This window comes from Triplophysa rosa, linkage group LG2 (assembly GCF_024868665.1).
Source record: "Triplophysa rosa linkage group LG2, Trosa_1v2, whole genome shotgun sequence".
NCBI lineage: Eukaryota > Metazoa > Chordata > Actinopteri > Cypriniformes > Nemacheilidae > Triplophysa > Triplophysa rosa.
Window position 1 is genome coordinate 35,031,041 of NC_079891.1, and position 22,287 is coordinate 35,053,327.

The 22,287-nt window shown below is 39.7% G+C and overlaps 1 protein-coding gene across 1 annotated transcript in view; it reads right to left on the minus strand.

Annotated features, from left to right (window-relative positions):
- The window catches only part of cita (citron rho-interacting serine/threonine kinase a), a 68,898-nt gene that overhangs the window by 19,762 nt on the left and 26,849 nt on the right, over positions 1 to 22,287 (minus strand). Inside the window, 20 exon segments of the mRNA XM_057349935.1 lie at positions 3,514 to 3,537; positions 3,686 to 3,850; positions 3,999 to 4,191; positions 9,654 to 9,761; positions 10,708 to 10,848; positions 11,038 to 11,142; positions 11,290 to 11,425; positions 11,555 to 11,748; positions 11,845 to 12,042; positions 13,465 to 13,518; positions 14,074 to 14,271; positions 14,619 to 14,793; positions 15,025 to 15,134; positions 15,276 to 15,392; positions 16,660 to 16,755; positions 17,122 to 17,247; positions 17,437 to 17,577; positions 17,822 to 17,875; positions 18,400 to 18,453; positions 21,838 to 22,008. Of these exon segments, the coding sequence (XP_057205918.1) occupies positions 3,514 to 3,537; positions 3,686 to 3,850; positions 3,999 to 4,191; positions 9,654 to 9,761; positions 10,708 to 10,848; positions 11,038 to 11,142; positions 11,290 to 11,425; positions 11,555 to 11,748; positions 11,845 to 12,042; positions 13,465 to 13,518; positions 14,074 to 14,271; positions 14,619 to 14,793; positions 15,025 to 15,134; positions 15,276 to 15,392; positions 16,660 to 16,755; positions 17,122 to 17,247; positions 17,437 to 17,577; positions 17,822 to 17,875; positions 18,400 to 18,453; positions 21,838 to 22,008 (2,560 nt within the window).

Here is a 22,287-nt window from a genome sequence, read left to right on the forward strand (position 1 = left end):
GGGAGAGAGAATGTGCTGATGGGTTTTTTGCTATTGTGTCAGATATCATCACATTAATCCTCTGGGACTCTTCGGTCCCAAAATTTTACATTATGAAATGTTCAAAATCGTAGCTTCATCGGAATGAGACGACACTTGAATACTTTTGTCACATTATCTATGTGAACACCAAAAACAATGATGGACACGATTCGCATATGTTAAAGGGTCACAAAAAAAATAGTTACACTTCGCTCCTTCGCGGTCAAAAATGACCGGAATTGACAAATTAGTGTTGTCACGATACTAGGGGCGTAACGGTTCAAATTACCCACGGTTCGGTTTGTGTCGCAGACTTGACTTTTAACAGACAGCAGGAATATGCTGCTGTCGCTTTAAGAATGAAACCGATCCAGTACACTGATACTGTACACATGCGTTGTTTTTCGTCCGTTTCGTCCGTTCACTTAAGACATAACCCTCTATGTTTGTTAAGATACTCGACAAGAGGGACATGTTGACCTACTTCGTGTGTGAATCTGTCCGTTTAAGCGCTTCAAAGACAACTCAATATTTGCGCCATGTCTAAGACTTATGCGCGCTTCGGATCTTCTCACAGCGCGCAAGCGAGTTTTCTTGTGCATCATCTTGCACTTAAATGTTTAAATTAGCAAGGCTTGAATGAGTGTAGTTTAAACAGCAACATGTGCTGTTCAGGTCACACCTGCACTCGCGCGCTCACAACACCCAGGTGATGAAAGCATAAATGACTGGTCATATTACGGCATACGTCAATCCTATTGAAATTTGTCTACGTTATTTGATTTGTTGTAGGTATTAAATGTGTATCCATCGACAAACATACATTAGCTGAACTTTGTCAGTCTGTTTTACACATTATAATTTCTAACGAACCATATTATAAATGCGTCGTCAGATTTAAGATGAGCCGCGGTCCAAGCGCGTTGGATCGCGTGCCGAACCGTTGGTGGTGAACCGCGCGGTTCAATTTTTTACCGAGAACCGTTACACTCCTGCACGATACCAAATTTCGGTACCAGTCGGTACTAAATGTGAAGATACTTGCATTTCCCGCTATCATTTTGAGCGCTGTTGAGCAAATTAGTGATTTGATGATAGAAGGAAATGCAAGTATCGTCACATTTAGTACCGACTGGCAGAGGTGGGTAGTAACGCGCTACATTTACTTCGTTACATTTACTTGAGTAACATTTTGGAAAATATGTACTTTTTAAGTCAAATTAAAAGTGTGTACTTTTACTCTTACTTGAGTAAATTTCTCATAGAAAATCTGTACTTTTACTTCGTTACATAACTTACATTGCGTGACGTTCCTTCGTTCCTTCATATTAAAATATGCTTTTTAAAACGAGTTGTTTATTTCAAGGTTGTCGTCTCTTTTTACGGGCATTCCCGAGTGATCGATTCTTTTGAGTCGATTCTTTTGAAAGCATTAATTGAACAATGGGCAAAACCATTTGAATAGGCTAATGAATCAGTTCAAATGATTTGTTCAGTTCGCAGCACGATCTGAATCATCTGAAGCAGGATTACTCACTCCTCGTAGCGCGAAACTTAAGAACACGCAGAACACAAAGAGCGTTGGATGAAGTGGATATTAATCTATATCTATACAATCAAAACTGCAAATGTGTCAATATTGTTTGCCAGCAATGGCCGTCATATGCGCGCACCCGCGCGACCTGTTCGTCAGACACAGCAACATATGCGCGTTACCTGTCAGACACAGAGACGTGGGCTTGCAGAAATATACATTTGAAGAACAGAAGGAAGAAAACTTGTTGATGGGCGTGTGGTTCACTGTTTACTGTTTGTTTACAAGTAAGAGCGTTTCACAACACACACGTGACACAACACGAGAAAACATGAGCTTTGTTCAAAAATGTGTATTTCATTTAAGAGAGCACTGCAGATGTTCTAGATCATCTCAGGAAATGCTCTGAGTTTAGTTCATGCTTTAGTTTGACATGGTCTATTATTCTAAATAAGTTGTGTAAACTACATTGACATCAGGACTAGATGAAATGTACAGAAATGCTTGTCTCTTCTGTGTTTGTCTATTCTTTAGTCTCTCTAGTATATTGCAAAGATATCTGCTTATGATAATTAAAAATATTGATTAAAATGTAATATTAAAATATTGGCGTTAATATTAATTTTATGTAGTAGGCCTATATAATCAGATACAAAGTAACTAAGTAACTAGCTACTTGAGTAGTTTTTTCATTGCATACTTTTTTACTTTTACTCAAGTAATTTTTAAAATAGTGACTTTTACTTTTACTTGAGTAAAGATTTTGGCTACTCTACCCACCTCTGCCGACTGGTACCGAAATTTGGTATCATGACAAAACTATGACAAATTGTAAAAAATAAATGTAAAAATTGGTTTTGTTATCAATGGGGAGAAGAATGGATGGTAATTACAGCATAAATATTCATTAGTACCATAAAATTCTCTCAAAATGCAAAATATGTGTTTTTCCTGAAAAAAAGTTACAGGACCCCTAAATGAAGAGGCCCAGTAAACTGAATGAAATAAAGAATTAATTGCAAAATGTTTGTATAAAGTGTGATTTATCACTACCCATTCCTTATTTCGTTAGATATCTTAATAATCAAATACTAAGTAAAAGAAAGGCTTTCCATGTATTTCCTTTATAACAATCATAATGCAAAACATGGTACTTATCAAACCCAAAATATCTAAAAGTTGACAAAAGTTGAAAAAAATTCTTTGAAATTGTCTAAATGTACATTCAAATCCACAAATCTTAAGCCATGTCTGAACAACTAGGGAATTCACAAACTACTCTATAGGGGGCTATACTGGAACCTAGTGGTTACTCCATTACACGTTTTTGCTTTTTTTTTTACAACCAGAAGGCTCTAATCAAACATTTTCAAAAAATGGTTTTTAATAGCCTGGTCTCTGTTTTAACATAAAATAATGCATTCATTGAAAAATTCTTTAAAAATATATATTTAATTTTTTTTTATTGTTTTCAGTGGGTAAAAACGGGTAATATTATTGCATAAATATTAATAAGTTCCATCAAATTCTCTAAAAATGCAAAAGAAAAAACATCATTAAACAAAAATGTATTATATTAATTTTCCTTAAAAAAAAAAAAGAAGTTACATTACTTTTGACCGCAAAGGAGCCAAGTGTGACCCCTAAACGCAGAGTCCCAGAGGGTTAATTAACACATTGCCTCACATGCATTCTGTATAACAGAGACATGAACACTTGTGCGATGTGCTCAATTAAAAAATATATATTCCCCACAGAGGTTTGTGGAGATATTAACGGTTACAAAACCTCTCCATTCCTGTTTAAAGTCTTGATTTATATGTTAAGAGGACAACGCAAACATCGCAAACCAGTTATAAACCCATCAGTGGATAATCCTGAGAGCATTTCAACTGATCTCAGATCAGAACGAGGAGGGAGACGTTGATGTAATGACAGAGAGAGAGAGAGAAACTTACTTTCAAACGTGACTCTCCTCTTCTCTGGAAAGAATACAAGAGAAAAAGCTCTCAGGTTTGACCGAGCAGTGAGAGAAAGATTAAAGGACCAAACACATGAAGAAGACAAACCCAGAGAGCGAGACACTCACACGGAATATATTCTGAGACATGATTCTCTAAACCCACTGACCCTCAGGTGTGGAGGTCTCTTTGCGTCGGGCCGAGCTGGAGGGATTCAGCAGGCTGCTGGGATTGGGCTGTCGCTCTGGAGATTTCACGATGGCTGACATGAGGATCTGCTGACGGGCCGCTGGCATGGACGTAGGCGCATGCTCCTGAGCTTTAAAATGAGCCGCTGACAGAGAGAGAGAGAGAGAGAGAGAGAGAGAGAGAGAGAGATTTCCTAAAACTTCGGAAACAGACAGACCATGTTTGGAAGTTGTCTATACTGCGTGTTAAAACATTGAAAAGCACATTGAATTACTCGCACAAAAGTTTCTCACCTTCTTCTCGAAGAGAACGCAGCTCGATTCTCATCTTCTGCAGGGCTTCCTCCAGCTCTGAGCATCGAACTCTTTCTTTCTCCAGCGCTGATTTCATGTCAGTGTACTGTAAGGGTACGGCGGGCTGACACGCCGCGGCTGTGGCTCCGTTAGCCGTGACTCCCACCTCCTCACGCCGACGGCCGAATATTCCCTGCGACACAATGACATTAATACAGACAGTGAGTACAGAATGATACACAAGACCTTCATCCTCCTACAGGGGCTTCTGTGAGGGATAACATTCAGTCAGCAGGTTGTTATGGCAGAAATAATCCCCGACAGTGTGAGCAGGACGTGAGGAGGAGGGTCTTGTGTCAAACTGAAGGGGCTTATTTCTGCCATAACACCCGGCTGCTTGTACATTATCCCGCTTATTACACGGCTACTTGCCACATGAGAAAAAAACTGGACATGAAATGTGAATTTGAAATATACTCATTTTAACCAAATGCAGACCTTCCGCGAGGAAAAGCCGTTTACTTTTGGTTTTAAGGTAAGAAACGACGTACAAACGTCACGATCCGGCAATTTGGTTTAATCATTTGTAAATATAATGTCAAATATGTTATTAAAGACATATTTATATTTCATCTGTCAAAAAAACCCTTTCAAAATGATTTGCTGCCTCCGGGTTACCGTGTTATTAGTTTTGAGAGGTTGTTATTTGGGAATAGAACCTGCAAATGTCGCGTCTGGCCAATCAGAATCAAGCATTCCAACGAGCTGTGTGATAATGTGTGATAATGGCCACAAACACATGGATATGAAATAATGATATAACATAATATATCTAAATAGACAAGAAAAAAAATAATTATTCCAAGTTAATCTAACACATTTTAAAAGTAAAAATACAACATGAAATGAAATTGCACTTTACAGATGAAAGATTCTATTTGCCTTTATTATTACAACAAACAATAGAAATCTGTTTTACTTTCCATTAAAATGGTAAAAACAAGATCTCTTCATTCATTCATTTATTCTAGAGCCCCTGCAGTTCAGTGTGATAAAGACACAAGCATTCATTTATATCTCTAACTATACATCAGACTGTAATGAGATGTGATGAATGAGCTTACGCTGAGACACCCAGAGGACAAGCTGCACTGGAACTGCAATATAAAATATGCTTATGCCTTTTTCATTTAGACGGTTTGCTTACATAATTGTAAAAGATGACGTTGATTTGGACCTCACGTTTAAATACCGGATTGATGATTTTGATTATGTTGTCTATGCGGCAACGGGGAAAATGAAGTGTTTTGGGTGCAGTAAAGTGGGACATTTAATCCAAGATTGTCCCGAAAAAGTGTCATTGGCTGCACAAAACACAAATGACACAGATGGTCCACACGAGACGGTGCGGCCTGCAGTGGAACGAGCCGAGTCAGAAGCGATAGCGGCAGAACCGCCTGAGCCGCAAACAGTTCAGTCAGAGATGATCGTGGAGGGGGAATCTGTTAAAGAGTACATTCCTCAATATTTTTAAGGGCTTATTTTGGTTTATGGAGTGTCCGACAACAAGTTTATGTACATACATGATGTAAAAATACTATTATTTCGTAATAATAAGCAGTTTTTGTTACCTTACTTCTTGACTGACTCTCAAATGATTCGTTCCGCGATTCATCTGTGTAATCTTCGCCTTTCCGCCAGCGTAGTCTGATCTGATTGGTCAGATAGTGTAGTCTGCTGTGATTGGTCAGATGGTCTAGTCTGCTGTGATTGGTCAAATGGTCTAGTCTGCTGTGATTGGTCAAACGCGTTCAGCATGTGTCGCAAATGGACCGCCTATCATTACTGCTGTATTACGGTTTGCAGGTGGTTGGATATTAACAGTGTATAGAGAGAGATGGCGTCGATTTTACCTTACCAGTTCGAGCCCGAGTCTGACGAATCATTCTTTAATCCTTATACAGATGCCAGTAAGAAAAAGGACTGTTTTAGACACTTCTCTTGTAACAGTTAGTTATCACGGCATACAGTGTACGGTGTTCGTATCTTCAGATGTTATTATAACTATAGTACACCACGCAGTTCTTGAAATAAAGACTTTGCGAGTTAATATGGTTGAACACTTACATTAGTTTTTAGACAGGTTTTATACTTTTAAACATCAATGTGGTATTTTTAGTAAGTGTTTTATTGTTCCTGTAAGTTTTTCTGATCACAGTATGGTGTGTTGTTATTTTATTTTGAATTCCATCAAACCAAAGAGTGCCTATTGGCATTTTAATACCTCTCTGTTGTGTGATAAAAATTTTGGAGATACATTTACATTTTTTTGGAAAACATTTAAAGCCACAAAGAATTCTTTCCAATCTTTGAAACAGTGGTGGGATTTTGGAAAAGTACAAATTAAACAGCTATGTCAACAGCACACTCGAAATATCACTGTACAGATGTCAAGAGATATGAAAACTTTGGAGGCATCAATAGTAAAGCTTCAGGAGTTAGTTGATTTAACTGGGGAGAATAGCTGTTTGGAAGCTCTGTCATTGAAAAAGACCCAACTTAGTGACCTTATGGGGGGTAAGGCGCAAGGTGCTTTGGTCCGGTCCCGTTTTCTAAATGTTGACCAAATGGATGCTCCAACTAAATTTTTCTTTAACTTGGAAAAGAAGGCTGGACAGAAAAGACAAATTCATGCACTACGTTCTGAATCTGGCACTTTATTGACTGACCTTATTGATATTAGAAGGAGAGCTGTTTGTTTTTATGATAAACTGTACAAGTGTGAATGTGACGAAGAGCCTGATATTGACAATACTTTTTTTGAAAAATTGTCAAGGGTGTCTGAAGAAGGCGACTCGAAACTCAACAAGGCATTGAGCCTAGAGGAGTTGCACAATGCCCTGAAGGGTATGGAGTCAGGGAAGGCTCCAGGCATCGACGGTCTCCCAGTAGACTTTTATAAGTCGTTCTGGTCAGTGTTGGGGGAAGATCTGCTTGAAGTGCTTAACGAAAGCTTGGCTGAAGGGCGGCTGCCGTAGAGCAGTTGTTAACACTCCTCCCAAAAAAAAGGAGACTTGACTGACATCAAAAATTGGCGCCCTGTGTCCCTTCTGTGTACAGACTACAAGCTGCTCTCCAAAACATTGGCAAACAGACTAAAAGAGGTAATGGAACAAATTATTCACCCGGACCAAAGTTATTGCGTACTTAATAGGTCTATTTTTGATAATATTTATTTATTGCGAGATTTTATTGATGTTTCAAAGTTATTCAATTTGGATTGTGCTCTGATTTCTCTAGATCAAGAGAAAGCATTTGATCGGGTTGAACATAATTACCTGTGGAAAACTTTAGAAGCATTTGGCTTTTGCCAAGAGTTTGTGAGCAAGATAAAAGTCCTGTACACTGATGTTGAGAGTCTGCAGAAAGTGAACGGTGGCTTGTGCACTCCTTTTAAGGCTGGCAGAGGTGTCAGAGACAAGGGTGTTCTTTGTCCGGAATGCTCTATTCAATAGCAATAGAACCTCTATTACAGCAGATAAGGAAAAAATTGAATGGTGTACAAATACCTGGTTTTAACCATAACGTCCATTTATCAGCTTATGCTGATGACGTAATTGTAATTGTCAAAAATCAAAGCGATATAGAGATTTAATTAAAATTAATTGAGGATTTTAATGTCTTATCCGCCGCTAAAGTGAATTGGAACAAAAGTGAAGCTTTAGTGTGTGGAAAGTGGGCGAGTGGGAAACTAAGATTTCCGGAAGGTTTACGTTGGAATACAGAATGTTTTAAATACTTAGGAATTTTTTTAGGAAATGAGACCACTGTACAAAAAAACTGGGATGGAGTTGTTGAAAGACTTGAAGGTTGTTTAGCTAAATTGAAGTGGTTAGCCCCAAAAATGTCTTATATGGGGCGCATTTTATTTATTAATAATTTAGCTGCTTAATCTCTCTGGCATAAACTAGTTTGTATTGATCCACCTCCAAAATTGTTAACAGAAGTTCAAGCTTTATTGGTAGATTTTTTTTGGGACAAATTACACTGGGTCACTCAGAGTGTTTTGTTTTTGTCAAAAGAAGAAAGAGGACAGGGGTTAGTAAACCTGCAAAGCAGGACAGCGGCTTTTCGGCTGCAATTCATACAGAGACTTCTGTTGGGACCAAATGATTTAAGATGGAGAGCCACTGCATGTGCTATTTTACAGAGGCTGGGAGGTCTTCAGTTGGACAAAGCTCTTTTTTTGATGGACCCCTTAAAACTGGATTTTGCCAACGTACCAATTTTCTATCGCAACCTTTTTAGAGTCTGGAGTCTCTTTAATCATCAAAGGGCATCATCTACGAACTCTCTCTTCTGGTTGTTAAACGAACCTATAATACATGCAGCCCGGTTGGACATTTCTGTTGGTGACCACACTTTTCCTGGATTGAATAATCTGCTTTGCAAATCTGAGACCACTACGTTAAGACATTTGATAAAGGTGGCTGGACCTAATTTTATGAACACTGAACAAGTTGCTTCTCATCTCGGAATATGTTCGACCCGTAAAGTTGTTCAAATACTGACAAAGTGGAGGTCTGCTTTATTAACTGAAGAGAGGAAAGCATTAGCAGATTTTTGCAGTGGAGTAAAAGCTCCTAATGTTGAGGACTCTTTTCCAGCTATTCTTTTATCTCCCAATCTAGATGATTGTATGGGATGTTTTTTAAAAGCTTTTCAGTTACTGGGAAAATTTTGTACAAAGCTTGTGTTTTGGTTTTTTATAAAAAGTTTTTAAACAATAAAATAGACACCCCATGGCATTTATTTCTCAAAATAGATGAAGATGTTAAACCTGAATGGAGAGTTTTGTACAAGCCACCGTTAGTAAAGAGAGTAGGAGATATACAATGGCGAGTTCTTCATGGTGCAATTGCTGTAAATGCTTTTGTTTCTGTTTTAAACCCTGAAGTGAGCTCTGATTGTCCTTTTTGTTTTAAAAGAGAAACTGTTTTTCATGCTTTTATGGAGTGTTTTAGGTTAAAATATTTATTCATGGTATTAAGCAGTCTTTTTGGTTGTTTTAATGTATCATTTTCAAAGGAAATTTTTATATTGGGTGCTAAGTATGTGAAGGAAAAACGAAATGAGTGTCAATTATTGAATTTTATATTGGGACAAGCTAAATTAGCTGTTTACACCAGTAGGAAAAACAAGATTGAGCAGAAGTCTGGGCAAGATGTTGTAGTTTTGTTCTCAAGTCTTGTAAAGGCTAGAGTTTTGATTGATTTTAATTTTTATAAATCATTGAACGATTTTATTTCCTTTGAACTGAAATGGTGTAGTAAAGGAGCGTTGTGCTCGGTTTTTGAAGATGAATTGTTTTTTACATCTATTCTGTGATTATATGTGATTTATAGTTGGTGAATTTGTTTCTCTGTCTATTTGTAATAAAGAGCTGTTTAAAATCAATCTCTCTCTCTCTCTCCCTTTGTCTCACTCTCCCTCCCCATCTCTCTCCCCCTCTCTCTCTCTCTCTCTCTCTCTCTCTCTCCCCCTCTCTCTGCCTCTCTCTCTCTCCCTTTGTCTCACTCTCTCTCTCTCTCTCCCCCTCTCTCACTTGCTCTCTCTCCCTCCCTCTGTCTCACTCTCTCTCTCCGTCTCTCTCACCTTCTTTTTCTTGGCGGGCTGGTCCATCTTGGCCTGCAGAAAGTCAATGAGTTTGGTTTGCTGAGAGATTGTTCCTTCCATTTTCACTTTCTCGTGAGAGTAAACGGCCTGAAGAGAGACAAGACAGAGACAAGATGAGAGAAAGTACGTTTCAGTGTTCAAAAAAATTTGCAAAAGAATTTTAAAAAAGTTAAATCAAAAGTGACCCCATGTACCTAAACATCAGTGGTGTTTAGGAACAATTTATCAGTGCAGATCCAATTATTCTTAAACATTTAGTTTTTGATTAGCATTTTTGAACAATTGACCAGTGCATTATTTTGGATTTATATAAAAAAGGATCATCTTAAACGATTTGAGAACAAAATGGACAACTTTTCTTACTAATATACAAAAAGAAACAAAGAAAATCAACTGAATTCAATAGCATTTGAGGACCTCTGGTTCCATCGCTCCAAAGTCAAAACATTTTCAGGTTTTATTCTATGACATAAAACACACCAGTCATAACCCGCTTGTGATTTATTTAAAGCCTTATTGTGTCTTAAAAACGGAGGTTGCTAAAAAACAACTTCCTTTGGCGGTGACATAGACGTCATAGTGCTTACAAGGCTCACAAATAATGCAACATGGGCACAAATCTCTTAAAACGCAGATGCGGATTCATTCACGGAGTAATAACTTACCAGGGAACACATGTTTAAACAAGTTTGAAAGAGTTGTCGGAGGATTGGTGGTGGTGACGTTGATATCGAGCGACAGTCTGTTTATAGCATCGTGTTAGCTTTTTACTTCTGACGATTGTATTTCGGCTTCAAAAGTAACAAATGTGGTGTTCATTTGTAAAGATTGTCTTGATAGACAAAACGTGTAAACATCATAAACCTTTGTTAATAACAGAGCTTATTTGTTTGCGATCTTCCAAAAGTCTATGGGGAAAATGCAAAGGCTTTCGGTCGAGGGAACCAGCGCGGCGCTTACTTCCGGGTTAGCCTAAAAAACCTTCATTCGACACATGATCTGAGCTCAGCTGAACGTGTGTATGTGTGTGTACCTGTATGTTCTCCAGTTGGTACTCCAGGTCGGTTCTCTCAGTTTTCAACAGGTCGGTCTGGTCCAGCGCGTCCTGAAGACCCTGTGTCAGTCTGAAGATGTGTGTCTTCTGTAGATCCATCTGCTGCTGAAGTTTCCCTTGCTGATACGACCACAAACACGCAAATAATCAGCATTGAGCAAAGTCACATGATTTCTATAGGAAGTTGAAGAGAATTGACCGACGGCGACACGAGAAAGCCACTCGAGAGCCTTGAAGCGACAGCGACATTGGGCACAACACACAAACAGTGTGAGAATCGAGTCATACAGACACAGTGTGTCATCATACCTCCTCCATGAGTCTTTGTTTCAGCTCTCTCTCAGTCTCTAGTTTTTGCTGAAGGCTCCGTGCGTTCATCTCCAGCATGGCATGCTTCTTCTCCAGATCATTCAGCTGAAATGTCAAGATGAGCGTGTGACTGGTGTCCATCAGGCTGGATCAGTTCATCACAGCTCGTGAAATCTCAATAGTAAAATCACAGAAGGAGAACCGGGTCCAAGCAGCAGGACAAAGCAGGCAATGTGTGCGTGTGCGACTCACAGTATCAGACAAGCTCTCTGCTTTCAGCCTCTGCTCTTTAAGAGCCTGTTGTAAAGCCACAATTTCAGCTTTGTGTTCCCTCACGGCCAGCTCGACGGCCTGCCGAGATTCTGTGCTGCGCTGGTCCGCCCGTAACCTACAGAACAATCAACGCCACTTTAATTTCACCTGCGTTGAGTTTGAGAAGCTTTGAGTTTTGTGATTATTTTTGATATTTTGGACAATCGGGTTGCTATAAAACGTGTGAAATGTGTCTATCTCTCACCGGTTCTGCTTCTCGTTGTCCAGCAGTCTCTGCAGGTCTCGAGTTCTGCGCTCGGCCTGATTCTTCTCATCCTCCAGAGCAGATCTCCAGTTCTCCCACTGTCTCTCTTTCTCCAGGAGTTCATCGTTTAAAGACTCCAGTTCCACCACCTGCTCCTCCAGCATACTGCATGTGGTCTTCAGAGTCTCGATGTTCTGAAACACAACGTCCACAAAAACCGTGTTCCGAGTCCGTGCGTAGTTTCATCTGGAAGAACGAAGGTTCTTATACACAGTAGTCTGCTCTTGTACCTGTTTCTGGTTGTTGAGATGCATCTCTCTGTCGGCGACCTCGCGTCGCAGACGGTCCACGTCCTGATTGAGCTGCAGTCGTTCCTCGTTCTCCACCGTCATCTCGTCCAGTTGTTTGGACAGGTAGAAGTTCTGTCAGTTCAGCTCGGCGTTCTCTTGGGTCAGCTGGGTCAACTGCTCCTCCAGGTCTGTGATCACCTGCCATCATCATCACCGACACGGTTATCAAACTTACGTCATCTCTCAATCATTCTATTAAGTGAAACTTGTTTTCCGGCTGCATTGAGTCCATCAAACTAGATGCGGACTAGTGGATGTCAAATCCTGTTATTTGCACATGCCATGTGTATGAACTGCACAGTTTAACGTGCTACACGTGATGCTCATGAATCTGTCTGCGCTTAATGAGGACATGAACACATGAACTTCATCTCCAGAGTTTATTTCACGAACATTTTTTGTTTGAGTGAAGAAACAGACATACTAAAAAATAAGCGTCTTCCGACGACCTGCCAAAATAAAAGTCTGGTTAATTCGGTATTTTTATGTGGACAAATATATTACTATTTAATAGTTAAAAAACTAATTTAGATAAACTAAATGCATCATGCATAAGCTGAAGTTAGTTGTTTACCTTTGAAATTATTCTTTCTATTTTTATTAATGTTTCTTATTTATACATTTGTATTAGGCCTATATTGCATTTTGAGTGTAATATGGCAATGGAATGTACTAAATGGGTTTAGTTTTCACAGATATTAATGTATGCAATTTCAGCAATAAATATGTTAATTTTTCTAAAAAAAAAGGAAACAAATTAGTTGTTCATTTTAAGAGACCTGTCTTATTTTCTCTTGTATATTTAGTATTGCTCTTTAATAAAGAAAAAGTACTTATTATCCGAATACCCGATTAATGGATGGAAAATCAGTAGAATACTCGATTACTAAAATAATCGATAGCTGCAGCCATAATCATATGCAAAAGATATTTCTGAAAATAGTTGTGAATACAGATTACAGATGCAGATGGAATATAGTTGTTTAAGGAGCTTTGAGTCTGTCGACCAATCAGCTTTCACATGACTTTACTGTACGGCTTTCCCTGATTGGCTCAAGAATTCTATAGCCTAGTACTGCATGTTGGGCACTTCATATTGTTACTATGGCAACAATCACAAAGCTAGCATGAATGCATGTGCTGTACAGAATGTTGTTGACTGACAGCGAAATACATTTGTGAATTTCTAATGAATGCTGTATATTGAGAACAGAAATGCACTGCATCATCTAGTCTGAATCCTGAGGCCACGGTCGAGTAAACGCCGGGTCAGACTGATCCGGGGTCTGTGGTTTGGGATGAAACAGATGATAAGGATGTGCCCCTGCTGGTGGGTGGATTCTTCAGTGTGTATCGATTCTCTGTGTGACTCGGGCTCAAGAAGTTCAGATCTTTTCCTTTTCAGATCAATATTTTCTTCTTTAAGCTCAAATCCCTGAAGCTCACAGTCACTGAGGTCAAATTCATGTAAAGGTAACACTGTGCTGCACCTTTTTTTTGGAAAAAACCCTGGTAGTGCAGGGGTTTGTGGGTAATATTAGTGCAGGATATGGGTCTTACCGAACAGCTGTCTCTCAAGGCATCAAACTTGCGTTGAATCTCGTCTCTGTGGTCCTAAAGAAATGTGACAGAAAAACAATCAGTACGTGTTTCATCTCGGCATTTTATTTCATTTATAAAGTTATTTTTGCTGGAAATTTAACTATTAAATTACTCTTTGAAGAAATGCTGTAAAAACGGACAAATCCTAACTGTTGGGTTAAATTACGTCACCAGGGCTTGACATTAAGCATTGTCATGTGGTTGTCCTTCAGACAAGTAAATTTGTCATTCACTTGGTCCGACTACAAAAATTACTTGTCCAAAGATAAAAAAAAAAGATATTTCAAATCCATTAATGGATTCAAATCCATTAACGCACGGCTAGCCGTGGATTATCCTGCTTATACCATGGTCATTTGCCAAATTAAAGCTGTTATTGATGTTTACAGTGTCATTTTTGATCAGACATGTGAAATATTTTCGTCACACAATTTCAAACGTTGATCTACCCGTGCATTAAATGGTTTTAATGCACACCTTCCAGCCAATCAGAATCCAGTATTTAAACAGACCATTGTATAATAAAGTTTAAAGTGGATGATGTGTTGTGTGTGTGTGGCGTCTCACTCTGAGAGCGGTGATCTCCTCCTCGGCCTCTGCGGTGGTCTCCTCCAGCTCAGTCTTGGCCTGCTGTAGTTGACTCTCGAGCGCATGACGCGCCGCCTGCAGATTGCTGATCTGAGACTCTCTCTCCTGCAGCGACAGCGTCAGTTCACTCACCTGTCTCTTGATCTCCAGCTTCTGTTCCTCGTGCTCCAGACCCATCTGAAACACACAAACTCATACATCAGTCACAATGCTAAGAAAAAATGAAGCACAATTTGTTTCTAGTTTTTCCTCTGGTTCAAATGTTTCAGCCCGTCAATCAGCTGATCTCCCAGCTTCACTAGTCCACAAGTGTTTGAATCCAATTAATCCATTGAAACCATTAAACCAGCTCATGCTTAGAATGGTCCTGGTCATCTCAAAAACAAATTGTTGTTGTGCATTAGTCATCTAATCCTGCATAGTAACGTCTTATTATTTGGCAAGGAAGACTTAATAACTTAAATAAAAGTTTACAATTAGATGCATTGTTATTTGAAGGCTGAAGAAGATCGATGTCTTCTCACCTCCCTGAGTCTGGTCTCCAGCTCTAATATGCGTGTCTTTCTGGTCTGTTCCTGCTGGCTCATCTTCTCCAGATGTTCCTCCAGTTTGGCATTCTGAGACTCCAGTTTTCCTGCCTGTGACTCCAGATAAAACTTCTGCTGCCGTAACTCAGAGATCATCTCCTCCTGCGCTTTCCTGAGAGACACGGCAGAGGACACTACAGTCAAACTGACCATTGAAAGATCACATACAACAAACCTGGGTGTGACTCGTTCTTCAGTGGAACACGAAAGAAGATATTTTGAGAAATGTCACTGTGGTTTTGTGGTCATACAATGGAAGTCAATGTTGTTTGGCTATCACATTCTTCAAAATATCTTCTTTTTGTGTTCTGCATACAGGTTTAGAACACACAGAAGCTCTTACATGTTCTTCTGTGTGTAAATGCTGCTGTTGGCCGCCAGTTTATTGGCCTCGGAGAGCTCGCCGATCCTCTGCTCCAGACTCTTCATTTTATTGTCCATGGCGTTGATTGTCTTCAGAAAGAAACACACACACACACACACACACACACACACACACACACACACACACACACACACACACACACACATGCACTCGTTTTGTTTCATGTCGAAATACCTGCTTGAGATTTGAGATGCAGATGAGACACTTACAGCTTTCTGCTCACTGATGAGTTTGCATTTCTCACGAGCTTCTTCTTCGTGCTGAGCGCGTTTCTGCTCCAGACTCTCTTTATCGGCCAGATCCACTTTCATCTGATCCTCCAAAACCTACACACACAAACATTATTTATGTTTATTTATATAGTGCGTTTCACAATTTTCATTGTTACAAAGCAGATGTATATGAAACATATTGACCATAAGCAAAACATTAAAGTTATACAAGTAAAAACAAAAGAGTGAACACACAGAAAACAGACGCGCACACATGTACATACATACGCACGCACACATACGCACACACGCTTTCACACACACAGCGTGGTTATCACAGAGAAGCACACATTTAAGAAAAATGACATAGAAACACAGGTTAAATATTATACAAACTATTAATTCCTATATGTAGCAATAATAAATAAATTAAGCAGAATGTTATATTTTTAAGTTATATTATTAAATACGAAAACTTTAAATTCTAAAGCTGATGTCAGCAGCCCCCCCCCCCGGTCGGGCAAAACAGTATGCAAACGGTGGCGAGGAACCCAAAACTCCAATACAGAAAAACAACTCGGGAGAACCCAGGCCCAGCCAGCGGAACCAGGTCCTCTCTGGCAAAAACTGCAGCATCTCTACAAGCTCGATGGTGGCTTGCACAACTAGGCTCAATAAAAACGAAAGTAAACATCATATGTTGTCATATATGTGACCCTGGATCACAAAACCAGTCTTAAGTAGCACAGGAACATTTTTAGTAAAGACAAAAATACATTGTGTGGGTCAAAATGATCAATTTTTCTTTTATGCCCAAAATCATTAGGATATTAAGTAAAGATCATGTTCCATGAAGATATTTTGTAAATTTCCTACCTTAAATATATAAAAACTTTATTTTTGTGAGTGGATGGTCTGCCACAGTGCCCCTGATTAACAACTTCAAAGGCAATTTTCTCAATATTTGATTTTTTTGCGCTCTCAGATTCTAGAGTTTTAAATGGTTGTATCTCAGCCAGATATTGTCCTATTCTAACAACTCATATATCTACAGAAAGTTTATTTATTCAGCTTTCAGATTATGTAAAAATCTCAATTTCGAAAAATTGACCCATAAGACTGGTTTTGTTGTCCAGGGTCACTCACATATGACAATGTTCGTGTTAAATAACAAACAGTGCGATAATATTTACGTGGGTAGTTATCGTCGACATTTATAACATTCCAAATGCACAAGATTCTAGTGGCCAGTTAATATCAAGTTAATAAAACTAAACAAAAAAATGGAGCAAACCAATTCCATGGATGTCACATAACAGAAATACAATGCAGCACAACAGAAGGACTGATCTGAATCTGATCTGAATGTGCTGAACTTCACCTTGATCTTATCCTCGTAGAGTCGCTCTTTCTGGACCAAATGAGCTTCCATCCTATGAGCCGTAGCCTGAGTCTCCCTCAAGTTTTCCTCAAGCTCCTAAACACACACACACACACATGCGGTCAGACGTCCAGAGACGCTCCAGCACATAAAGTCCCTCAACCGTTGAAGTGAGAAAGAAACTTGCTTTGAGAAGCTGTGCGCTGCTCGACGGGTCACCATCTAAGTGTGTGCGTTCCAAACGGACGTATAAAGAGGTGTGTGTGTGTGTGGTAACAGATGGGACATCCCTCAGTGTGTGTGTGTTGTGGTGTAAAGTGTTAATCTGTATGAAAGTTAAAGCAGAGAGGTGCTGAAGGCTGACTGTGCAGAGGTAAATCTGTGACAGCGTGCTGTTTGGGGTCAGTTGGTTAAGGAGGCGTGTTAGCGCTTTAATCTTTGTCCGTCTGATCCGTCTCTCACCAGTATCTTCTCAGCCATCTGTTGGATCTGTTGGGATTTGGTCTGGATGTCATCCTTCAGTTTATTCTCTCGACGCTCCACCATCTCCAGACGCTTGACTTGGTTTTCCAAAGTCTTTCTGCCTTCCTGAACGGAAACGTGAAAACACATCGAGAACAAGACTGAATCCCAGCTATTTACAAACAAACTGAGTTCAGATGACGAGTCACTAACAAGTTGGAAAGGTTCATGCGTTACGAATGAGAAACGTTAATACGGAATCGCTGCATAATTTCGTTATGAATATATGTCCTGTAGCGTTCATCCTGGTGTCACCTCCGTCTCTCTGAGGCGTCTGCGCAGCGTGTCACTGGGATCAGATTTACTGCGCAGACGCTCCAGTTCTCTCTCCAGACGTTCTTTCGCCTGACGGATGTTCTGCAGCAGTTCTGTGGCTTCTGTGCTCGCTTTCACCGCCTGCGGTGTCAAAATAACACAACTTATATTATACAAATATTTATTATATAAAAAGCTCTGTTGTCATAAATGAAAAAGCAACTGCATATGTGTGTGTGTGTGTGTAACAGGTGTGGCTCATTCAATTTGACTCATCTCTCAGCAGGATCTGATCTGAGAACAGATTACATTGGTTCATTCATCTGGTGTGGTGTATAAAGCTGAAGCGTTCAGCAGTGATTGTGGATCAGAGGATATACGGCACCTTTGAGAGTTTATCCTGAAGCTCTTGAATCTTCAGCTGCTGTTCAGCGTTTGTCTGAAACACACGAGCTTCATAACTACAGACATCAACAAAAGCAAACATTTCTGAGGCCAATACCAACGTGAAAGAACCCAACGATAAACCCTCTTTTCAGGCTTCAGAAGTAAAGCCACAGAACAAACCTTCATTTTTTGCTGCCATAAATTGACATTTTGATTCATTTCGTTTGTATGTTTTGTAAAAGCAAGTTAAACATGTATTCATTTCAAAGAATATTCAGCAGCTTTGGTAAAAACAAACTATGAACACAGACTAGAGTATCATTAGAAACGCTCATGACCCTAGAGAAAGAGTTATTCATGAAGAGCGTCACACTACAGTATGAAGAGCATGTTGAGTATCATTCAGGATGACTGATGACCACAACACACGCACACGCACACGCACACGCACACGCACACACACACACACCTGAGATTTATTTGGTTATGTCATTTTAAACCGTACAGTACTGTAGTGACATATTTTGTGCGTCTACATTCAGTGATGGCGGATGAAGATGTTGTGATCATTCTTACCTTCTCAAGTTTAGAAAGTAGATCCTCCACCTCGGCCTTACCCTGTTCCTTTGCCTAAAAACACACACATTAACTTGAGCACATATTCTACTGATACACACACAAACACACACACAAATATTGGTGAGATATTTGGCCATTTTGATTAGGGATGTGCACGAATATTCAAATATTCGATCCGCAATAACTATTTGAATACTATTTGAGAAGACCTTAGAGTTGTCACATCTATATTTAACGCTTCTTCACTTCTTCTGTAATTATTTTTTAATGTACAGAAAATATAAAAAATAATTTGTATGTGTTCCTAAATCTTTGTTCACTCAGATCGCAAGCTAGTTTAAATATTTTAAGTTTACACACTGGATGCCCGGATCGCGTTTTATGCTCGGCTCACATCACCATATTAAAATGGTTCAAAACTGGTGAGCCCACTGCAACAAATGTTAATGAATTTGGCCTTAACATAAGACTGACACCTGTTTCCATACTTAAAAGCAAGAATTTTCCTTCTAGAAGTTCAAATTGGGTCGTCGCCTTCAAGTTACAGCCTGTAGGCCTTAAATAAATTCGCACGGATGATTTTTTTGTTTGTTGTAAAACACGCTGTAATTCCTTACCTTAGTTGAAATAAATAGGCCTACCTTATTTATTGATGCAAATCCAATGCAAAGCTAAACAAGACAGACACTGACCGTGAACGACAAAGAAAACAATATTTATATAAAGATGACGGTCACGTAATCAGGGAAACAAGCACTATGGCTCCGTCTTTGTTGCGGGGTATTTTTTAGGATCTTAACAGTCGGCATGAGGTATCAAGCCTGTTTACTTTATTTATTATCAACATTATAAACAATAAAGCCAGATATTCTTGTCAGAACTGGGTTTTGTTACCGGGAGTTAGAAAAGAGCAGCGCGTTTTCTCCGCTGTCGGCTTGTTAACCGTCGGCTTGTTGAACAGACTTTCATCAGAGTAAAATAGACCTATATTGCTTGTATTTCTTATCAAGAACATGTCAAATAAAATAAACAAGATAACCATATATCACAGACTGTCAATATACGTTGCGTTTTGTTCGTTTTGTTGTGTCTGTTTTCTTTTTGTATTATACAGTTCCGCGCAGGTTTAAATGCAGTTTTTATGAATTTTTCTATTTTTTCAACATAAAAAAACGATATACAGGATATAATATTAATGCATTATGAATATTTCATGATAATTATAAGCTTGATGTGAAATTGTGACTAAATAAAAACGTAACAAATTACATCATTATTAACTTAATTTAAATAAACCAATATTCGAATATTCGTTTTTTATGAGCACAAATATTCGAATATGAAATTATTGAAAAATGCCCATCCCTAATTTTGACTGCAGTATTGCCATAATGCATTACATCAGCTCAGGACATCTGCATTGATTAACGATTAAATTACACACACTGCTTCACAACTAACACACGCACACTAACATAAACACACACACACAAACATACACACGCACACACGCACTAACATAAACACACACACACGCACGCACACACTAACATAAACACACACACACAAACATAAACACACACACACACACACACGCACACACTAACATAAACACACACACGCACGCACACACTAACACACACACACACACACACGCACGCACACACTAACATAAACACACACACGCACGCACACACTAACATAAACACACACACACACGCACGCACACACTAACATAAACACACACACGCACGCACACACTAACATAAACACACACGCACACACTAACATAAACACACACACTAACATAAACACACACGCACACACACACTAACATAAACGCACACACACACTAACATGAACACACACATGCACGCACACACAAACATAAACACACACACACACGTGTACACACACACACACACACGCACACACACACACACGCACGCACGCACGCACGCACACACTAACATAAACACACACACTAACATAAACACACACACGCACGCACGCACACACTAACATAAACACACACATGCACGCACACACAAACATAAACACACACACGCGCACACACACACACGCACGCACACACTAACATAAACACACATGCACGCACACAGTAACAAACACACACACACACATGCATGCACACACTAACATAAACACACACACGCACACTAACATAAACACACACTAACATTAACACACACACACATGCCTACTAACATAAACACACATGTTTGCGCAGCTATCTTTATGAGGACAAACATTGACGCAATGCAATCTCTAGACCGTTATCCCTCACCCGTCACCCTAACCATCAGAACTACATGCCTGACCCTTAAAGGAGTCATTCGCCGGAAGTACGTGTTTTTCTTTGTCTCTTGTGTGTTATAAGTTGCCCATGCATGTATGTATTAGACATGTGAAATTGCAAAAATGTAAGTGTCGGAACAAAAGATGCGTTCTGTCTAAAAGCGAATGCTCACCCAGACCTGCCTGAAACACCTCGTGTAACCACACCCCCACAACTTGACGTCAGCTCGTGGAGTGATTTGACTAAAACCGCCCAAATCTACACGCAAGTAATGTGGGCGGTCTTGTAAATCTCATTGTACCGCCGCCGGAGCAGCCATGTCGTGGAGACGCTGTGTGTTCCGTTGCCAAAAGCAAGCCTCTTTGTTTTCTCTGCCAAAAGATGAGTCAACAAAAAACGAATGGTTACATTTTATTTTCAACACTGTTCCAGAGAAGTACAATGAAAAAGTGCTAGTTTGTGCAGAGCATTTTAATGACGATTGCTTCACTAATCTGGGAGCGATCAAGACCGGCCAAACTCCGCGAGGACAGTCTGGCGCTTCAGATTCACAGCCTGGTCAGAGGCGTTACATTTCCGTCACACAATTGCAGTATTCCACCAATCACTACGCAGTAGTGAACTGGCCAATCATAGCACACCTCGCTTTTCAGAGCCATGAGCTTTGTAAAATATCCTCGCGTTTCAGAGAGGCGGGGCTAAGAGGAGATACAAACATGCACGGTATGTGGAAAACACAGCGTTTTTATCCTTAAATCGTGTATACACATTGTAATACATATAAAGCAAACAATAATATTCATTTTAGCCGTGTCATATGACCCCTTTAACCTAAACCTAACAGCCCTTTAAAGGGGTCTCTGGAAGTGAGGACCGGCCAAAATGTCATCACTTTACTCTCCTTGTCCTCACACCGCTGGTCTACAACTCAAACCGGTCCTCACAAATATAGATGTACAAGCACACACAAACATAAACACACACACGCACGCACACACTAACATAAACACACGCACACACTAACATTAACACACACACTAACATTAACACACACACCACATGGGCACACTGACAAAAACACTAACATGCACACACACACACACACACACACACACCTTCTGGATTCTCTGCTGATATTCAGCTGCTTTTCTCTTCAGATCCTCGCTGGTCTGTCGTGATTCTCGTAGTTCAGTCTCATACAGGTCGCTGCGGCGGCGGGCAGCTGACAAATCTTCCTCCAGCTGTCTGATGGTCACCTGCATCTCCTCCAGCTGAGCGTGATATTCCTGAACATATGGCATATCTCATATCTCAAAACATCATGGTATAACCCTTACAGTACAGTACAACATTAAGCACACATGCATCTTCTGTGAAAAAACACAAGGTGTTTGATTCAGATCTGAGCAAGAGAAACTAAATCCATCCATATTTGCCATGCTGATGCTTTCATTGTTACTATAGCAACAGATGTTGACATGCTGTTGACAAAGCAGAGAGAGAGAGAGAAAGAAAGAGAGAGAGAGAGAGAGACAGAGAGAGAGAGAGAGAGAGAGAGAGAGAGA